This window comes from Pelophylax lessonae (assembly GCF_965119305.1).
Source record: "Pelophylax lessonae genome assembly, chromosome: 1".
Classification (NCBI taxonomy): Eukaryota; Metazoa; Chordata; class Amphibia; order Anura; family Ranidae; genus Pelophylax; species Pelophylax lessonae.
In genome coordinates this window covers 101,657,012-101,679,714 of record NC_138768.1, presented here as the reverse complement: position 1 = coordinate 101,679,714, position 22,703 = coordinate 101,657,012, and the positions used below count along the sequence as shown (strand labels likewise).

The 22,703-nt window shown below is 39.6% G+C and overlaps 1 protein-coding gene across 1 annotated transcript in view; it reads right to left on the bottom strand.

Annotated features, from left to right (window-relative positions):
- Positions 1-22,703, bottom strand: part of LOC309543547 (uncharacterized protein) — a gene marked incomplete at its 3' end in the record, with an annotated part of 142,719 nt that overhangs the window by 91,555 nt on the left and 28,461 nt on the right. The window contains exons 3-4 of the mRNA XM_082242968.1: positions 6,479-6,623; positions 4,283-4,543 (exon numbers count right to left, since the gene is read on the bottom strand). Of these exons, the coding sequence (XP_082099094.1) occupies positions 4,283-4,543; positions 6,479-6,623 (406 nt within the window). The remainder of the gene's footprint in view (positions 1-4,282; positions 4,544-6,478; positions 6,624-22,703) is intronic.

The window sequence follows — 22,703 nt, the reverse complement described above, 5'->3', positions numbered from 1 at the left end:
GTCGGACTTGTAAAGTGGGAGTCTTGTAAAGTGGGAGAATAATCGATTTATTTCTGGAGTGAATCCCCTTTTTTATACATGCCAGTATTCTGTTGGCTTTGCTTGCAGCGGCCTGGCATTGCATGCCACTGCCAAGCCTGTTGTCCACTAGGACCCCCAGGTCCTTTTCCATCCTAGATTCACCCAGAGGTTACCCCCCTAGCAAGTAGCTTGTGTTCGTGTTTCTGACGCCCAAGTGCATTACCTTACATTTTTTACCATTAAACCTCATCTTCCATGTAGTTGGCTACCCCATTATTTTGTTCAGGTCTGCTTGTAAGGTTTCCACATCCTGCATAGAGGTTATTGCCCTGCTTAGTTTAGCATAATTCGCAAATACCGAGATTGCGCTGGATATCCCCTCCTCTAGATCATTTATGAATAAATTGAACAGGATTGGTCCCAGGACAGAACCTTGGGAGACCCCACTTTCCACACCCGCCCAATCTGAGTACTCCCCATTTATCACCACCCTCTGGACTCAATTCTCTATGCAGGTACTCACCCTATGGTCCATACCTATGTACCTTAGTTTCTACATTAAGCGTTTGTGGGGGAACGGTGTCAAATGCCTTTGCAAAGTCCAGATACACCACATCCACAGGCTTTCCTTTGTATAGATGGCAACTCACTTCATCGTAGAAGGTTAATAGTTTGGTCTGGCAAGAACGATTTTTCATGAATCCATGCTGGTTACTATTAATAATATCATTTTCATTACAAAAGTCTTGTATATAGTCCCTTAACATCCCCTCCAAAATCTTGCAGACTACTGATGTTAGGCTGACCGGCCTATAGTTACCCGGGATATATCTCGGCACTTTTTTAAATATTGGTGCCACGTTGGCTTTTCTCCAATCAGCTGGCACCATACCCGTGTGTAGACTATCTGTAAAGATCAAGAATAACGGCCTGGCTATCACCTGGCTGAGTTCTTTAAGAACCCTCAGGTGCAAGCCATCTGGTCCCGGTAATTTATTTATGTTGAGTTTCTCTAGTTTAGTTCTAAGTCTATCTTTTGTTAACCATAGGGGTACTTCCTGAGGTGTATTATTTAATTTAGCATTACAAGCTGGGTTAGTGTAGCCCCCCCAATTATTTTGTGAAGACTGAAGAGAAGAAATTATTTAGCACTTCTGCCTTCTCTCTGTCCTCGGTGGCAAGCAAGAACTCCACAATAGGGGTATTATTTCTCTAGGCATATGATTTCTTTAGAAGCTGCCTTTATATGTGTTTAAATTTGTCTGTTCAACATTGTCACACTGCACAGAGATAAGGAAGTTATCAGACTGCGCAAAAATGTCTTGTGATTAGTGGATAGATAAATAGATACACATGTTGATAGATAGATTGACTGTCTGAGTTTTTGGATTGTAGTTTAGCTCAGGCTTTCTTTCCTAACATATGCAATGCTGTCATTGGATAGCATAAATCTATGTAGCCCTTTTTTACTTTGACTGGTCCCTTCAGATAATAGCTGCCATTACCTAAAACTGGCTATGATATTTACCCTAGCATCTAGTGAAAAGGTTAAACTGTCTTTAATCTAACAGAGTTGTGTATTTCATGTTTGCATAGATCAAATGATATACAGATTATAAATCCATAGGTCTCAACTTCATTCTAGCTTGGAGCTCTGTCATGGCTTCCACCTGTGCAATATCCAGTGGGTTCTTCTTTCCTTATGTCCCACTAAATAGTCAAAATAGGAGGACATGCCAGAACTCTAAATTCATCATCTTATAGTTCCCTTATTTCATGCTATCCCTTAACCAGTTCTGGACCGGAAGGATTTGCCCGCCTTAATGACCAGGCCAATTTTTGCGATTCGGCACTACATTACTTTAACGGAAAATTGCACAGTCGTGAAACACTGTACAGAAATAACATTGATTTCCTTTTTCCCCCCACAAATAGAGCTTTATTTTGGTAGTATTTGATCACCTGTACGATTTTTATTTTTTGTGCTATAAACAATAAAGGAGCGACAATTTTGAAAAAAAAAAAAATATATATATATATTTTTCACATTCTGCTATATAACATTCCAAAAAAAAAATGTAAAATCAAAATTTTTCATTCTGCTACATATTTTTGGTAAAATAAATCGCAATAAGCGTATTTTGATTGGTTTGTGTGACATTGCGGCGGACAGATCGGACCCCTAACTGACATTTTTTGACACTTTTGGGGGAACCAGTGACTACTACATGAATAGTCGTGAATAATCGATAAGGTATAAGTGGTAAGGACATGCTGTACATATTCCAAAATTCACATTACTTCATAATCCAGAGAAACATGGATTGTCTGTATTTCATGTATGTCTACAACACAATAAGGATCCAAGCTGTTTGAGAATATGGGTAGTTGAAGTGGTCCCTGCATAGTCTTACAGCGTGAGGCAAGGTGGATCTGGGAGCTGGAGGCGACCAAATCCCCCGAATTTGAGATATCTAGACAATTTACCTGGTGGTAAATATTGCATGTTTTTTTTCTCTCTGTTTCATCTGTGAATTGGAATTAAGAGCATATTTTGCATTTTGCTGTAAATACCGCATAATCGTTATTTTTTTTGTTAGTTTACAGCATGAATAATTTAGGCAAATGAGTCACGGGACTGTGTTATCGTATGCGGTAAACCTTAACGTTTGACCTCTTATCTTTAAATTTTGTTTCTCTGACAAGTTTGATGTAAATAGAACCAGGCATGACTGATTTGGTTTTGTGTTTAGTATGTACGGAGGTATGCGGTTTCAGTCTTGTTCAGCCGGCTTCTGCATTTTCTGTAAATGTATTCTGGGTGGTTATAGGGCAGCCCTGCCCCTGTTCTGTGGTTTCTGGGCTCATTCCAGGAAGGCAAGCAGGAAGAGATTGAGGAATAAATGTTTGAGCTTTTCGATTTTACTGCTGTGAAAATCCCAGCTGAAACAGCTGTTTGAGCACAGTCCTAGAGCAGAGGGCAGGGGCAACGTCTCCATAAAGACTATATCTTACCTGCTAAATTTATTAAAACTAAGTTAAAAAAGGGGTAAAAATGTAAAATATATTAAATTAACAAAAACAAAATGAAAAGCCCCCCTATTGCCCAGTGTACATACATACGATGGCAAACGCACATGTACGCTGCATATTTGGGATCGACCGATTATCGGCAAAGGCTATATATCGAGGACCGATATGCACTTTCCTCGCTATATCGGAATTGGCCACCAAGGTGACCGATATTGCTGATATTTCAGGAAAGTTCTTGTACTGGAGTGATGCCTGCAGCTAGAGGTATCAACCTGGTACCGGAGTCCATAGCTGATGGTCGGCCGTCTTGTAATGACAACCGATGCAGCTGAGAAGCCGCTCGGCTGTCATTACAAGGAGCGAGAGCGGACGCCCTCCCGCCGCCTTCCGGGGCTCACCCGGGTCTCCCGTCCAACCAGGAGACCCGGGCAACCAGCCTGCATGGCCGCCGAAGACCCGATCAAAGCTGCATTCGGGTCTGATTGGGTCTCCATGCAAAAACCCAGAAGTGATGTCACTCAAGACTCATCACTTCTGGGTACTGTCTGGCACCAGATTAAAAAAAATGACAGCATTCAAAACAGCCAAACTTGGGGTTTTGAATGCTTTTAAGTGCAGAGGAAGGGTTTGGTTTTTTTTAGACCCCCAGATCCCTCTACAAGAGTACCTGTCCAGAAAAAAAAATGTAAAAATGTTTTTGTTTTAAATGTACAAAACTATCGGCGCAAATCAGCCGATACCTATATGCATTGGCCAAAATATTGGTATCGGTCTCGGCAATGAAAAACCGATATCGGTCGATCACTAGTGCATACCTGTATGTAAATGTTTGCACAACACATATTGGGTATTACCATGAATATCGGAATGAAAAAAAATAATTCTAGGTAACTCATTTATGGATACCTCTAAACTGATGAGCTATAAAGGCATTTAAAGCATCACCTATTGATAATTTTGATTACCGTCATTTATTGCCATTTTGCGGGCAATTTTGGTGTCATTATAAAATGACAATATAGATTTGATAAACAGATGTGCAAATATCACAACATAATAAATTGTAACTATCAACTTTTTATTCTACAGGGCCTCTGTATTCATGGGGATGTTAAGTAATTTGATAGACAAACATGCACATTGCACCAGAGGAGAAGTATCTAAAGAAACACTAGCACTAGTGGGGAAAGTGGTATGAGAGGATATAAAAAAAGGAAGTTACTCTTACCTTGCAAGTGTCTTGTTTGTTAGAACCCACATTAGTGCAAATCATATCTGCTGTAATTAAATATTTGTGTCTCCAGTCTCTAATGCATTTTTCTCTCTCTAGTATAGCGACATTGGCTTCTTTTAGTGTGTCTGAATGGTTGCCTGATTCCGTTATTCCCCATCCAGCTATCCTACATACTGTGCCTTCTGGAATGTCTTCATATGTCTCTGGCAATGGAATAATGTTGACAGCATCCCCAAGTGTTGCCTTCTTAGATAACTGGAAGGACATAAATTATACAACACACATTTGTTACACATATAGTTAGAAAAGTTTACTTAGCGCTTGTGCAGTATATCTGCTGAATGCAAATATACACCCAGCTGCCTTTTGTCTCTTATATCTCTTCAAACTACAAATTGCTGGTCAGGGCATGGCATATATAGCAACTATAGCTCTTATAGCAGTGAACACGGTGCAAAGAAAAGTTATATCAAGCCCCTGTGCAAGGCACTCTTTTTAGAAGCGCTACTGACAGGCATTGGGGACTTTCTTTGGATATCCCCATTTATAGCCAATGCTGATAGCCAAGGGTTTTGAACAGGACATTCCTTGAACATTATAGCCAATGTGTGCCTCTCGCCACTATCAGAATATACAGATGAGTTGTCTGATTGGCTATGTACACTTTTCATCCCTGCCACTGATAAGGAAGATGCTTCCATTTGGAACCCTTGCCCTCCAGAACTGGAAAAAATGCTGATTGCCAAGGGTTTTGAACAGGACACTCCTGGAACATTCTTCCTCTCCATTAATTCATCAATGCATGCCATTGTAATAACCCAAAAAAGTGGACTTGAACTCAAAAGGTGAAGATTTGCTATGATATATGGAACATTAAGAAATGTTAATCATGCCTAAGCATCACCTGGAAATTTTTACCCTTTGACTGGAACTTCTGAAAATTAGCAGTGCACTTCTTGATATGTAAAAAGAGTGTGCCCAGAGAATCATAGATGAATATGTGCAGTGTGATATCTATGGCTCTGCTGCCTCTGACTGCGTGTCTCAGGACATTTGAAATAAGATTTGGGATGTCTATGCTGTGCTGTTTACTGTCCTTCTTGCTGGAGGATCTTATGTGAGGTAGCACATTGCTGACCCTACAAAGATGACCACCTCCAAGCTGAGGTGCAAGGCATGGTAAAAAGGAAAGCTGCAAGCAGGGCCGGTGCAAGGATTTTTGCTGCCCTAGGCAAAATTAAAATTGCTTCCCCCTGGAAAACATATTCGTTTTCCTGGCACTGCAGGACCCTGTAGTGCCCCTCTCTCTCCCTCCCTCCCTCCCCCCATCCCAAGTTGATCAAGGGGTTAAAACCCCTTCAGTGACTTACCTCAGTGCTGGGTCATGCTCCGCCTACTCTCCTTTGCCGCGCATGTGCATTAGGTCTCCCTCACTGGCTGACGTGGCAGGGAAGACCTAATGCGCATTTGCGGCAATGGCAGCGCACGCGCATTAGACCTCCCCATAGGAAAACATTATTCAATGCTTTCCTATGGGGATTTCAGCGACGCTGGAGCCCTCACATAGCGTGGCTTGCTGCAGAGCTAAGGCGGCGCACAGCATGCGGAGTGCCCCACTGGCCGGCGGTCCATTACTGATTCCGGGTGCAGGATGCTGGCGCCCCCTGCTAAGTTGTGCCCTAGGTGGCTGCCTAGGTCTTCTTACAGGTAGCGTCGGCCTTGGCTGCAAGTAGGCAAAAGCCTGGTGTCTTGTCCCTTGTCCTCTGCCTCCATTTGCTCACAAAGCTTCCATAGATAACTCTTTTTTTTAAGGGTCTTTATGGTTTGTATCAACTATCAGTTTGTCAAGCATCTTTGATAAATTTGGGCTGTAGTGGTATTTGAAATTTTAATTGAAACTTATGGAGCAATGTATATGCAAACTGATCCCAAAAAATGTGTGCTTACTCAAAGGTTTACTATATCAGTGTAAATTATCAATGTGTTTTTAAGCACCCCTGCTAAAATACCAATATCAGATTATATTTCTGCCTGTAGGCGAGGAGACTATTTTTTAGGGGTACATCATTCTTCCTTCAACCGTAGGCTGCTGCTATGAGAAACCATGCATATTTTTTAAAGCTTATGCAATCACACAAGCAAACAATTTACGTAAGAGGTACAGAATATTGCTGTATGTGCAATTCCTACCTGCAAAAGTTGAATATCATTTTGCTTTGTTGTGCTGTTATATGTCCTGTATGGAAAGAGTCTGATAACTTTCATCTTCTGCTTCTCTGATTCATTTTGTGTTATTGAGTGAACACCAAGAGTTACTGTAGTTATATTTTCTATCCTAAGGAATATGACAGAAAGTAAAAATGTAAAGCAACATTCCCACCTGAAACTCATATTTCAGTTTTGTAATATATAAAATATGAAGGACTCAGACCAAGAGAAACAAAACTGTCTGGTCTAATGAAACAAAGATTGAACTCTTTGGCCTGAATGGCAAGTGTCATGTTTGGAGGAAACCATGCACCGCTCATCACCTGGCCAATACCATCCCTACAGTGTAGCATGTTGGTGGCAGCATCATGCTGTGTGGATGTTTTTCAACGGCAGGAACTGGGAGACTAGTCAGAATCAAAGGAAAGATAAATGCATCAATGTACAGAGACATACTTGATGAAAACCTGCTCCAGAGCGCTCCGGACCTAAGACTGGGGCCAAGGTTAATCTTCCACCAGGACAAAAACCCTAAGCACAAGATAACAAAGGAGTGGCTATGGGACAACTCTGTGAATGTCCTTGAGTGGCCCAGCCAGAGCCCAGACTTGAACCCGATTAACTATCTCTGGAGAGATCTGAGAATGGCTGTGCACCAATGTTCCCCATCCAACCTGATGGAGCTTGAGAGGTCCTGCAAAGAAGAATGGGAGAAACTGCCCAAAAATAGGTGTGCTATGCTTGTAGCATCATACTCAAAAAAGACTTGAGGCTGTAAATGGGGCCAAAGGTGCTTCAACAAAGTATTGAGCAAAGGCTGTGAATACTTCTGTACATGTGATTTTTTTTCATTTATTATTTTTAATAAATTTGAAAAGATTTCAAACAACTGTCTTTCATGTTTTCATAATGGGGTATTGTTTGTAGACTTTTGAGGAAAATATTGAATTTATTCCATTTTGGAATAAGGCTGTAACATAGCAAAATGGGGAAAAAGTGAAGTGCTATGAATACTTTCTAGATGCATTGTACATCAGTGTTAATTTTGGCAGCCAATTTCAATTTCGTTTTAGTTATAGTCTTTTGACTAAAATGCGATTTTAGTTTTAGTCGTATTTTAGTATTTTGACTGAAATGCGATTTTAGTTTTAGTCATATTTTAGTCATCTGAATTGTTTTAGTCATATTTTAGTCATCTGAATTGTTTTAGTTTTAGTCATATTTTAGTTGACTAAAATCTCCAGTACATTTTAGTCGACTAAAATCTCATACATTTTAGTCAACTACAAATCGAATAGATTTAGGTTAATTGTAATGCATTATTTAAACATTTCTCTAGCATTTCCAAACGAATTGTATACTCCTGGAGTAAAAATCGAATAATATGTTATTATAAGGTTTGAATACGCACTACAGACACAGATTTTTAGCCATTGTGATATATAACATCTTTATAAATAAAACCAAGTTTCATAAACAAACAGAAATATTGCTTTTTGACAAACCGAAGTGCAACTTTAAAATACTAAAAACTGTAAACTCCATTGACTGTAATGTCATTGCACATACAGTGCCTTGCGAAAGTATTCGGCCCCCTTGAACTTTGCGACCTTTTGCCACATTTCAGGCTTCAAACATAAAGATATAAAACTGTAAATTTTTGTGAAGAATCAACAACAAGTGGGACACAATCATGAAGTGGAACGAAATTTATTGGACATTTCAAACTTTGTTAAGGACAATTGAGTACTGTCCTTAATACTGTCTCTGTCGCAAGTGCACTAATACGGCTACAATTACCTCAAACTTTGTTAACAAATAAAAAAACTGAAAAACTGGGCGTGCAAAATTATTCAGCCCCCTTAAGTTAACCACTTAAGCCCCGGAAGATTTTACCCCCTTCCTGACCAGGGGGTATTTTGCGATTCGGCACTGCGTGACTTTAACGCACAATTGCGCGGTCGTGCGACGCTGTACACAAACAAATTTGACGTCCTTTTTTCCCACAAACAGAGCTTTCTTTTGGTGGTATTTGATCACCTGTGAAATTTTTTGATCATGCGCTATAAACAAAAAAAGAGTGACAATTTTGCAAAAATAACAATTATTTTCAAATTTTTTTATATGAAATTCCTCCCCCCCCCAAAAAAAAATGTAAAAATCTAAATTTTTTTTAATTTTTGGCCAATTTGTTTTCTGCTACATATGTTTGGTAAAAAAAATCACAATAAGCGTATTTTGATTGGTTTGCGCAAAAGTTATTGCGTTTACTAACTAAGGGAAAGATTTTTGTCATTTTTGTTGATTTTTTTTTTTACGCGTAATGGCGGCGATCTGCGATTTTTTTTGCGGGACTACGACATTGCGGTGGACAGATCGGTACCAGTGACATTACTACAGTAATCAGTGCTATACATATGCACTGTTACTGTAAAAATGACACTGGGAGGGAAGGGGTTAACTTTATTGGAGAGGGAGGGGTTAAGTGTGTCCCTAGAGGCGTGTTTCTAACTGTCATTGGATGTGGCTAGTGGTGTAATAGCACAGATCAACGGTCCTACATAGCAGGACCGAGTGATCTGTGCTTTTACACAGGGGAGAGTGACAGGCGGCTTTGTTTACACTAGCCGCCTGCCTTTCTCCCTCTCTACCCGACGATCGCGAGTCATCGGGTCCGCCGCAGGCTAGTGACGTACCGGTACGTCACTTTGCCTGGGAGGGGCTGACCGCCACCGTATATAGTCTGGCGGCGGTCGGCAAGTGGTTAATACTTTGTAGCGCCACCTTTTGCTGTGATTACAGCTGTAAGTCGCTTGGGGTATGTCTCTATCAGTTTTGCACATCGAGAGACTGAAATGTTTGCCCATTCCTCCTTGCAAAACAGCTCGAGCTCAGTGAGGTTGGATGGAGAGCGTTTGTGAACAGCAGTTTTCAGTTCTTTCCACAGATTCTCAATTGGATTCAGATCTGGACTTTGACTTGGCCATTCGAACACCTGGATATGTTTATTTGTGAACCATTCCATTGTAGATTTTGCTTTATGTTTTGGATCATAGTCTTGTTGGAAGACAAATCTCCGTCCCAGTCTCAGGTCTTTTGCAGACTCCATCAGGTTTTCTTCCAGAATGGTCCTGTATTTGGCTCCATCCATCTTCCCATCAATTTTAACCATCTTCCCTGTCCCTGCTGAAGAAAAGCAGGCCCAAACCATGATGCTGCCACCACCATGTTTGACAGTGGGGATGGTGTGTTCAGGGTGATGAGCTGTGTTGCTTTTTCGCCAAACATAACATTTTGCATTGTTGCCAAAAAGTTCGATTTTGGTTTCATCTGACCAGAACACCTTCTTCCACGTTTGGTGTGTCTCCCAGGTGGCTTGTGGCAAACTTTAAACGACACTTTTTATGGATATCTTTAAGAAATGGCTTTCTTCTTGCCACTCTTCCATAAAGGCCAGATTTGTGCAGTATACAACCGATTGTTGTCCTATGGACAGAGTCTCCCACCTCAGCTGTAGATCTCTGCAGTTCATCCAGAGTGATCATGGGCCGCTTGGCTGCATTTCTGATCAGTCTTCTCCTTGTATGAGCTAAAAGTTTAGAGGGACGGCCAGGTCTTCGTAGATTTGCAGTGGTTTGATACTCCTTCCATTTCAATATTATCGCTTGCACAGTGCTCCTTGGGATGTTTAAAGCTTGGGAAATCTTTTTGTATCCAAATCCGGCTTTAAACTTCTCCACAACAGTATCTCGGACCTGCCTGGTGTGTTCCTTGTTCATCATGATGCTCTCTGCGCTTTAAACGGACCTCTGAGACTATCACAGTGCAGGTGCATTTATACGGAGACTTGATTACACACAGGTGGATTCTATTTATCATCATTAGTCATTTAGGTCAACATTGGATCATTCAGAGATCCTCACTGAACTTCTGGAGAGAGTTTGCTGCACTGAAAGTAAATGGGCTGAATAATTTTGCACACCCAATTTTTCAGTTTTTTATTTGTTAAAGTTTGAAATATCCAATAAATTTCGTTCCACTTCATGATTGTGTCCCACTTGTTGTTGATTCTTCACAAAAAATTACAGTTTTATATCTTTAGGTTTGAAGCCTGAAATATGGCAAAAGGTCGCAAAGTTCAAGGGGGCCGAATACTTTCGCAAGGCACTGTATTACCTGAATATATTGCTAACAATAAATATTAGGGAAAAATATAAGAAAAGCATTTTTCTTAATTTTTTAATTTTCAGCAGCTTAGTAGATGCCCCTTACTTATGCTTATGCGGTGGTCCAATACATGTTTAAACTTTAATGTGCTATTATTTCAGGCTCTGGATGGAATTGCATTGCCAATTTAGAAATGGCCAGCAGAGGAGTGTTAATTTTGATGATGTCAATTTTTAATTTAGTTTTAGTTATAGACTTGTGACTAAAATGCCATTTTAGTTTTAGTTGAATTTAGTCTTATGACTAAAATGCCATTTTAGTTTTAGTCGTATTTTAGTCATATGAATTGTTTTAGTTTTAGTCGTATTTTAGTCGACTAAAATTGTGTTAATTTAGTAGACGAAAACATTTTAGTCAACAAAATTAACACTGCTGTACATAATGCCCGGTGTGGCTTCCTATGTCCTTTCTCAACCTGTTGGCACCGAGCGCACGCAAATATGCAGCCTCTCGGCAGCCGGGCCTTGGCACAGAGGGGCCACATATTTGCATGCAATAGCACCAACAGAGCTCCCCTGAGAGCGTGCGCTCTGTGTGCTCCCAGCACAGTGACCAGCATCTCAACGGAAAGCTTTGCAGGAAACTAAGGAGAATGGTGGGCTAGCTGTTCCCAACCCATTTTTATACTATCTGTCAGCACAGCTCCAGCATTTAATGGGGTGGTAGGAGGATCTGAGCACCGATCCAATGAGGAACATATTATCTACAATATTTTTTGGTAAAAAGCTTATAGACTGTTTAGAGGCAGGTGAATTTAGAATAACTAAACAGTACCCCACATAAGTCATGATAACCCTCCCATAGGCCCCTTTCACACATATGGACCGTTTGTCCGTTTTTCATCAGTCCATTGACAGATGAAAAACGGATGATCATCCATTTACATCCGCATCCGTCAACATTTGTTTTTTGAAACCAATCAAAGCCCTATTTTTGTTCTGTTCTGTTAAAAATCGGAACAGATGAAAAATGGATGTAAAAGGACAAACAGTCTGTTTTTGCATTGGTTGTGAAAAAACTGATGTAAACATTGATGAGCAACTGATGAGAAACTGATGTAAACTTCATTAGTTTTTGTTTTTTTAAAAAGCGACTGAACTGATGAAAAGAATGGTCCACATGTGCGAAAGGGGCCTTCTGTTGACGGATGAAAACCGGACATCAATGCATCTCTATGGAAAAACAAATGTAAACTGATGATAATCCATTTACATTAGTTTACATCCACTTCTGTCAACATCCGTTTTTTTTTTTGGGGGGGGGGGATTAAAGCCCTACCGTCTGTTTTTGCATTAAAAAAATTTCTTCAGAAGATGTTAACCTCCCTGGCGGTATGATTCTTTCGGATTTTAGGTGCTGAAAGCGGTACCATTATTTTGCATGTAATTCTTGTGAATGAGCAGCCCAAACCAACTGTATACATTATATATATACATAAAAAGTACAGTAAAACTGCAAGAAAGGGCACTGGGGACAAACTAATGTGATTTTTTTTTATTTTGCATTGTATCAGTGTGTTTGGTGTGTTTTTACATTTGAATTTGCCGCTGGTTCCACCCCCCTGCGAACGTCATGTCGCAGGAGACGGAAACCGGGGCACGGAGATGATCGGGAGGAAGAACCACCGCCGGGACACATCGCTGGATCCCGGTGACAAGGTAAGTAACCCTGCTTACAGGATCTCGCGATGCTTCTGGCGGTACCCCGAGTGTGGCTCGGGGTTACCGCTTTTGGCTCTGAACTTTAACCCCGAGCCACGCTCGGGAATACCACTAAGAAGGTTAAAAACGATTGTAAAAATGGATGTGAAATGGATGAACTGAAGGAAACACCCATGTGAAAAGACCTTTAGGCCAGTTTCACACTTACAGACCGTCCCTTTTTCAAAGAAAAAAACAGATGAAGTTTACATCAGTTTGTCATCTGTATTTCATCCGTTTTTACAACAGTTTTTTTACATCTGACTGCTAGAGTCCTTAACCACTTGAGTCCTGGAGCCATTTTTTCATGCAAAATTGGACCGTTCATCCTTTTTTTTTTTTTTTTTTACTTTGTTTTTATTTGCATATAAAATTTCAATATATAACAGTATTCCACCAATTTGATTTAGATTCACAAATACATAATAAAATTATGCAGAGGGAAAAAAAAAAGAAAAAAGGAAATACAGTGATTCATACATTAAATATCATACATTTTTCCCCTCCCACCCTCCCCCCCCTCCCAGGATTCCTCCCCTTCTTGCCAACAGTTTCCATTCTACAGTACCACCCCATGGTAGATATGCTTAACTATTTAATTCAATATATTTAGATGATTTTTTAAATTCTATCCATTTCCCCCATTTTCTTTTCATATTTCTTGGGATCTCCTCTTGAGTGTTACATACATATTCCATATTATAGTTATTATTTATATTTTTACACCATTCCTTTATTTTCGGGCTCTCCTTTTCTCTCCACTTTTTTGGTATGGTTCCTTTTGCTATATTCAGCATGGTTGGGACCAGAGTCATATTATATTTTTTTAAAGGTATTGTTGTTTTATGGAATAGGCAGGCCCATGGATCGTCCGGCACTTTTATTTCGGTGATTTCTTCAATCAGTTGTCTTACCTCTAACCAGAAATCTTTTATCTTGGGACAGTCCCAAAATAAATGATATATTGTACCTATGTTGCCACAATCCCGCCAGCATTTGTCTGTCTTGCCTGGTTGGTATTTATTTATCACTTCTGGGGTGATATACCACCTAAATAGACATTTATAGTTTAGTTCTGTGGTACTTACGTCTATGGCTGTGGATCCAACCATCCCTAGTACAGTCCCAAGTTCCTGTCCTTGCAAATGTGTCCCTATTTCTTTCTCCCATTTAACTATATATGGAGGTTTTTCCAGACTGTGCCAATCCGTCAGCATTTTGTAAATCTGAGACACTCCATGCTTTTGCATGGGAGAGTAGCTCAATTTCTCGATATTGTTAAGATTTTTTTCAGACCTAATCGGCTGTGGTAATGAGCTGACAAAATGTTTCAGCTGGAGATATCTCCAATCGTCTATTTTTATATTATTATTTTCTTGTTTTAATTTTTGAAGTGTTTTTATGTGACCTTTGTGTAAGATATCTTTTAATTGAGTGTTCCCTATCCAATTTCCACCCTGTTCTTCTTCCCCGGGTGGGAAGTATTTAGTGCCATTTAATGCTATCATTGGTGAATTGTATTCCCATTTCAGTTGTTTGTTTATCCCATCCCATATTTTATAGACTACCTTTGTCAGTTCATGTGCTCCCTGTGTTTCCCTATATTTTGGTGGGATCCATATTGTTTTGTGTAGGTGATTATTATTTTGTGTACATTCTATCTCTACCCATCTTTTTTCCCTCCTTTCTGTTTTTGTCCAATCCACCATTCGTGTAATAATTACCGCCTTATAATACCTTTCTATGTCTGGAGTAGCTAATCCTCCTTGTGTTTTGCTTCTTGTAAGGATCTTGTATTGTACTCTGGGTTTTTTCCACTGCCATATATACTTTGTCAGTAAGGTTCTGATTACCCTAAAAAAAGTTGCGGGGATGTTTATTGGCAACAGAGAAAAAGTGTATAAGATTTTTGGCAAGATAAACATCTTAACAACATTGTTTCTTCCGATCCATGAGACTTGACCATTTGATTTCTTTCTTATTTCTGTTTTTATTTCGTTCAATAACGGTATATAATTAGCTTGGTATAATTTCTCAGTTTGAGGTGTTAAGTATATCCCTAAGTATTTTAATTTTTCTTTTGTCCACGTGTATGGGAAGTATGTTTTTATATTTTGTTCTTCCTGAGTATTTAACCCTATATTCAGAATTTCTGATTTTATTGGATTTATTTTAAAATTTGACAACTTTCCATAATCTTTTAACTCCTTTTGAATGTTTGGGAGGGTAATCCTTGGATTTGTGACGATGAATAACAAGTCGTCAGCATATGCTGCGACTTTGTGTTCATCTTGGTTTACCATCACTCCTTTTATGTCTACATTTTGTCTAATTTTTGCCAATAATGGTTCCAGGGTTAACACGAATAATAGGGGTGACAGGGGACACCCCTGTCTCGTCCCATTACTCATTCCAAATTTCTCTGATAGACTTCCGTTTATTTTGATTTTTGCCGTGGGGTTGTTATATAATGCCTCTATCCATTGCCTCATTCTTAACCCAATCCCTAAATTTTTTATGGTTTCTTTCATGAAGTCCCAGTCCACCCTATCAAAAGCCTTTTCGGCATCAATTGATAATAGGATGGAGGGGGTCTCATGTTTTTTTGTTTTCTGTAGGAGAAGCAGGGTGCGTATCACATTATCCTTCCCTTCTCTACCTGGAACAAATCCGGTCTGGTCCGCATGGATCCACGTTTTTTGTAATTTTTTTAGTCTCGTTGCCAAGATTTTCGCAAATAATTTTGTATCTGCGTTTAACAACGCAATTGGCCTATAACTAGAACAAAGGGTTTGATCTTTCCCTTCTTTCGGTATAACCGTTATATATGCCATTAGAGATTCTTCTCTTAGTTCTTCCTTCCCTATTTTATTTAGGTATTCTTGCATTTTTGGTATTAATATTTCTTTAAATCTTTTGTAATACTTTATTGTGTATCCATCCGGACCCGGACTCCTTCCATTTTGAGTGGTTTTTAATGCTTCTCTTATTTCGTTTTCAGTTATTGGAGCCTCGAGAAGTTCCAATTTATCTTCTGGGATTTTGGGCAGGTTTGCTTCCTCAATATATTTTTTGATATTTTTTATTCTTTCCTGTCTTATTTTTGAGATTTCTTCCTTCCGGACGTTGTATAAAGCACTATAAAAGGCATGAAACGCTTTAGCTATTCCTGTGGTTGAATTAACTGTTTCGTTTTTACTGTTTTTAATTTTTTCTATGTAATTTTTTGATTTTTTCTTCCTCAGTAATCTTGCTAGAGATTTCCCTGGTTTATTTCCAAATTTGTATCTGTATCTAGCTATCTTATTGAAATGATTTCTAGATTCTTCTTCCAATAAATCTTTTAATTCATCTCTTTTAATTATAAGGTTTTTCTCTATTTCTTTTTTAAATTCTTTTTTATGTTTTTGTTCTAGATCGTATATTTCTCTTATGAGTGTATTGATTTGATTGGACCTCTCTTTCTTTTTTCTTGATGCACTAGATATTAATATTCCTCGAATATACGCTTTGTGAGCTTCCCAGAGTATAGCGGATGATATTTCTGGCGTGTCATTCTTTTGAAAATATAACTCTAGTTCTTTTTCTAGTCTATTTCCTATTTCTTCCTCTAGAATTAGTTCTTCGTTTAACCTCCATGTTCCCATACTTTTGTGGTGGGTCGGTGTCTTAATTGTTAAGGTTAGGGGAGCGTGGTCTGACAATGTGATTGTACCTATTTCTGTAATTTCTATAAATTCCAATAGGCGGTGATCAATAAAAAAGTAATCCAGTCTTGAGTACATCGAGTGTATTGAGGAATAGTAAGTATAATCTCTTTTTTTTGGATGTTGAACCCTCCATGCATCTACTAATTGACTCTGGTGTAGCTTTACCCTTATTTTCCTTAGTTTTTGTTCTCCCAGCATCCTTACACCCGATGTACTGTCGACGCTTGGGTCTATACAAAAATTTATATCTCCTGCCATTATTAGGTAGCCTTTTTTAAAGCTCTCTAAGTCATTCAGGATTCTCCCCAGATATTCACTTGGTTTTTTGTTTGGGTTATAGATATTGGCTAATGTCAGCTCCATCCCCCTTATTTGTCCCTTAAGAAAAATGTATCGACCATTCGGATCTGTTTTCATTTCATCTAGGGAGAATTCTATATTTCTAGCTATTCCTATTGCTACTCCTCTTGCACGCTCTATTGGTGAGTCCCCGTAATACCATTTAGGAAAGTGTTTAGAAAAAAGTTTTATATTCGAGTGGAGAGAGATGTGCGTTTCCTGCAAAAAAGCGATATTTGCTGCCTCTCTCCTCAACTCTTCCAATATTTTATACCTTTTTATATGGGAATTTAATCCTCTTACATTGTATGTTATTATTTTTAGTTGTTCATCATTCATTTTTATTTTTTCTGCCCGGTCCAGCTCCTCCTCAAACACGGAGGCGCCGGATCGATTTAAATTCTGCTGACAGAATACTACCAATGTTGTTGGTCTGACAAACTTTTAAAATTTCTTTTCCTTTTAGGCAATGGAGAGTTTCCCTGTCCCTTCCCTTCCTCCCATCTCTCTCCCTCTCCCCCCCCCTCCCCCCCACCTCCGTCCCTCTCCGTCTCGTGTTGATATTCTTTTGATCAGCTTTTGATCTTAGGGTATTGAGTTGTTTCTTTGGGTCATTCTCCCTGATACCCATTTCCTTTGGGGTGGTGCTCTAATGGGTTGGCACGATATATCTCCTACCTCAATTGGAAGGACATTCCGGCTTTGGGGGGGCTATCCTACTACCTTTGTGTAGCTTACCTCCCTTCCCCTCCCTCCCCCTCCCTCCTTCCCCCCTCCCCGACCCCCCCTCCCTTCAGTCCCCCCACACAGTTCACATCGATATGAGGGTAGGAGAAAGCCCCTCCGCGTATGGCAGGAGAGAAGAGGAGAAAAAAAAAAAAGAAAAAGGGGGTTCTCTCCCGGTTTGCATTATTTAGACAGTATTTCCACGCATATTATCTTTTGTTTTTCCTAGCTAATGTCCATTGTTGTTCTTCCGTTTGTGAGTTTCTTCCTGGTTCGTCTTCCTTGTCACCTTCATACCATCCGGGCAGGTTTGGCTCCTGTATATCAAGTTTTTTGCAAAATTCTTGAGTTTCCTCTGGAAAAGTGAGTTTTGCTGATCGTCCATCTCTTTTTCCTATTAAACTAGCTGGGAAACCCCAGTTATATCTGATTCCTTGTTTTTGCATCTCTTCTGTCAAAGGCTTTAAAATTCTTCTTCTCCTCAATGTTTCCGGTGCCAAATCTGTAAATATCTGTATCTTGTCATTTTCTGTATTTACTGCATTTAGTAATGATTTATTCTTCTTTAGGTTTTCCCATATTTGTGCTTTATCAGTATAGTTTTGAAACCTGATTATCACAGGTGATTCTGCTGAGACTCCTGTCGATTTTCTTATGCGATGGGCTCTTTCAATCAGTAATTGGTCTTCTTCCCCTCTACCTAATACTGGGTTTAAGATTTTTTGAAGTTTTTCTCCTAAATTTTCTTCCTGTGCTGTATCCCTTAATCCTCGGATCCTCAAATTTTTTCGTCTTGCTCTGTTCTCTTGATCCTCTAGTTTATAAGCTAGATCTCTGGCTTTTTTCTTGGTCTCATTTATTTCTTTCCTCATTCCCTGTATTATTTTTGTTTGGTCCTCTTGTTTTTTCTCTAGTTCTTCTACCCGTCCCAGGGCGTGTCCCAGATCCATCTGGACACGGCCTAGGTCGGTCTGAATTTTAATCAATTCGATTTTTAATGATTTTTCCAATCCTGCGAACATTTCTCGCATTTCACCTTTTGTGGGGGCATGTTCTTTTGTTTCTCCCTGCTCTTACTCTTCTTCCTCATCATTTTCAGTCCTTAGGCTTAAGTCTGAGTTAGCTGAACTGATTGGTGATTTAGCTACTTCCGCTTTTTGACTTTTCTCCACTTTCTTCTTGTCTGTTCCTTGTTGTTTTTCCTGAGATGTTTTTCCTGAGACGTTTTCTTGTGTCATAAATTTCCTTATTGTATTAGGGCTTGAGGTCACCCTTGGTGATTTTGCAATAGCTCCTCCTCTTGTGGATTTACCCCTCATTATGTAGAGAGTTATTCCGAGGTTCCTTTATAAAGTCTCACAACTCCATATGTTGGTACTCAAAAATTAGGTATACCGTGTTGATATTCAGTATCAAATTTGTTTGCATTCAAGCCGGAGGGAGACACAGAAAGGCCGAGTAACCTCTATTTTGACTCCGTATTAACAGGCAGCTATAAAGGATTGCAGTATGAGGCACTTCCGGCCTTCCACCTCTCTGCTCAGATCCTTATACAAGCTGAGGTGAATCTCATCCTTAAATGTTAAAAAATATAAAAAAAAGCAGAAGAGCAAGAAAGGAACTCATGTTGTATGGGGTAACAAAATGCTTGGGCAATGCCAGTTATTATTTCCCAGAGAAAGTGTTAATTGTTTTATATAGCCCCGAGGTCTTTATTTATACCTGTATTCTTCTTATGAGTCTCTGTGTTTCTTCACCCACTAAATTGGTATACATGCATATGTACCTGCATATGATGGTCCGGTTGCCGAGGTACAATGTAGTATAGACATGTGCTGATTTAAGGTAGGGTATGGAGAAACTGTTGCAGCTGCTAATCCAATAAAAGACGCTTATGTGAAGTTACTGATTTAAACAAGAAGCAGCTAGATCAGTCTCAGGTGTGCTGACTTTATATTTTACCAAGCTGTTTTGTTGTATATTATCTCTAGGAAGTCTTTATAAGTCCTTCTAATAAACAGTAGGGTAACAGTAGAGATGAAATAGAAAGAGGGTTTACTCCTCTGTAACTCACGGTTTTGTAGACTGTCCTCTTTTAAAATTTCTTTCTGTTCATCTGTAGGCTGTTTGCTCTCCTGTCTCCTCAACTTCCCAGCCCTCAGGCATCAGGGCATCGGCATCTCCTGATAGACTATGCGGGATAGGGTGAGACGGTGCAAAAATGGTGAGGAGTGTTCCTCTCCTTTTCAGCTACCCTGTTGACTTCACGTCACTCACAGGGCTCAGGTGGGCCGGGCAGCTCTCTAGAGGTCCGCTTCCTCGGGATCCGCTTCTTACCGTCCACGTCCGGCTTCCCGCGCTGGCGGCTAGCGTAGAGGTCTCACCTATCGCCGCTGTGGCCGCTGTGGCTGCCCACCTGCGTCACCGTGTAGGAGACAGGGCTCGCCAGCGTCGGCGTCAGTGTGCTGCGAGACGAGCGGAACTCCTCCAGGTATTGGTGCTGCACGGAGCGTGGTATCGAACCATGGAGGCAGACGTCAGGCGGGGGGGGGGGGGGGGGTCAGCGAGATTCACCGCTCACAGTGCCCGCGCTCATCCCCGGGAACTTAGGCGTCTAGAGTCTGGCCGAGGGTGGGTCGGGAGCGGTCGGGATCCTTAGTTCTTTCAGGTAGGAGATAGCCTTCTCCCCCTCCGGCCTACGTGCGTGCCGTTAGGCTCCTCCCCCTCATGACGGCGTCATCCCGTTCATCCTTTTATATCAGTTTTTTGTCAGATCTGTTTTTTTTTTTTTAATTGAAGAAAAATAGGGCTTTGATCTGTTCCAAAAAAAGGATGTTGACGAAAGCCGATGTGAAGGGATGTAAATGGATCAGTTTACATCTGTTTTTCCATAGAGATGCATTGATGTCCATTTTTCATCCGTCAACAGATGGATGAAAAACAGAAAATAGTGTGAAAGGGGCCATGTCTGTTTTTCACCCTGAAAGAGTGTATCAATGTGCCTTACTGAAATATTATATTTCATAATACATTTCAGCTCATGCCCACTTTCCAATGGAATGTGGCCCCTTGCAATTACATATTAACGAGTCAGACTAACACACCTCATTCATACATCCTTTGACACTTGGCAGTTGTATTTTGCATATAGACGACAGACAACACCTGTTACAGTGCTGTATCAGCAAAGCATTTCATAACACTGAATGAATACTGGTTGCATATAATGATTTGTTATTTGTTTATTATTGATGTAACTAAAAGGTAACAAATCCGTGCTATGTTGGTCATGGCAGCTTTTAGAAGCAAGAAAATATACTTGGTGTGTAAAGTGTGACCTTAAGGAATAAAATTGTATTTCTATCCTTAAAATCGTGAGCAATTTTGAACTTTATCATTGAGGTTTTTGTCACTGTCTTTTTATCTTTATCACTGACTTTTAAAAAAAAAAAAAATTGGTGCCTTTTTCAGCACAACCCCCCCCCCCCCCTTCTCCCGTCCGTGACACAGGTAATTGCAAAAGCTAGGGAGTGTAAACAGCTGTATTGTCATGCCAATTGACTGAGCTGAGTAAACTTGAAGAGGAAAGTACAAAAGAATCTGTTAATTGTATATGCAGATGTATATTAACTACTATCAGTTTTTGCTTTTGTAGAAAAAACAGTTTTGAAGAATGTTCCAAATGGGTGAAAAAATGGTGACGTATAATTTCTTGTAGCCAAATGGGAAATTACTAATGTTTATTTTTGAGCTGCTAATTTTTTAACCATGGTGAACAATAATAATTTTTTCTTTAAATTTATGGTATACCATAACAAAAAAAAAAAAATATAGAAATCCACGTGGTAATAATTAATTTGACGTCAACAATTTTTGGTATAAGAGAAGTGCACTGTTAGGAAGGAAAATGTTTGACATACTTTGAAATAAATTATGGGGTGGTTTTATACCTCCCCTATTTATTATAAAGATGTATTCTATTGTCCATTCCTATAATAGTCTATCAAAGCTCTGATAAGGTTAATGGAAGGTATACTAACAATGCTAGCTATAAAAATAAACACGCTGCTTAAATAACCAAGGATCTAATTTATTATAAAGAAAGTAGAAATGCTAACATGAAACACTAAAGGAATATTACAGAGCATATAAGACAAAACAATTACAGATGATACGTTACATATTCCTCTTCGGGGTCCGATATATTTCAGCTGGTCTCAAGCACACAGGAAGGAGAAAAAGAGTAGCTCAAGAGCCATGATGGCCCACAGCCAAAAGTCAGCAGCCAAGAGTTAAGAGACAGATTCTATCTTGCAATCCGGATTTAAAGCCCACTCAGACACCACCCAGATAAACACCCACTGTCTTCTTGTCCAATGACAGTTCATACGCCACCCTTCCTTCTCAACAGGAAGTAGCTCATCTTTCCAGGAAGCATGTTATATTCTTCCACTAGGGGCGCCATCTGTCCACGAATCATTGTTTTTGACCTGGGTCATCTTCATTCACCGTTGGCCTTTGATGTAGGAATAACCTGCCCAGGATATCTTATCTGAGACCCCTCTACACCCATATGTCACAATAGGAGGTTTATGCGAGAACATCCTGTGAGAATAAGAATTCCCATTTATGACTCTTGTCAGGAATGTCCTGCTGGGCACTTTGCATTCCAGACCAGGTGTGGTTAGGTTCAATTATCCAGAAGCATCTGATATCAGAACACGTAAAACTACATGTTGCCTCCAACATACTTACTGTATGCTAAATTCCTCTAACCGTTGGTTTATTTTTAGGAGGAAAAGTATAATGTTTTGTTACAAAATTTTTCTTGATGCTTATTTCTCAGATAAATTTGATTTGAGACTTTCAGAACGAAGGACGATCACAGCCTTCAACGACAACTCACCAATGGGAGTATTGTTTGCAAATTGTTTTTTTTCTGGTTGATTAGACTGTTTTTATGGGTGTTAGAAAGTTCTTATTTATTGGGTGTCAGATATTTGATGTGTTCTAATTTGACACATATGAGCTCTGGCATTAATGAGGTTCTATGCCTTAGATAATTAAGCATCTCTTGTCTTATAAAGTTTTTTATTATATTGTGAGATGGAAGAATAGAATTGGATAAATTGTTGCTCTATTATTACACCTATAGTGTGCTAAGAATTACACCAAAGTTATGTCAGTGTTACTACATTGTTTGTTAAGATTATTTTGGTATTGTAAGATTTAAACTTTAAGACAAGGTAACCTCCTGTTGTGAATTCAATTAGTTGCATGGCCAGCCAAGCCATCTCTTTTCATTCTAAGGTGACTCATTGCCCCAGGCTTTGCATATAAATGGTCCTTGAAGTCAAACCCTGTGTCTCCAAGGCTATTTGGTTTCAATTTCCTGTTTGGTGTCACTGGGAAACTGCAATCCCTTATAAATTTATGTTTGCATGGGTACTCACTTCTAGCTGTTTTGTGTGTCTCTGTGTGTCCATGTACACAAGACAGCTTGAA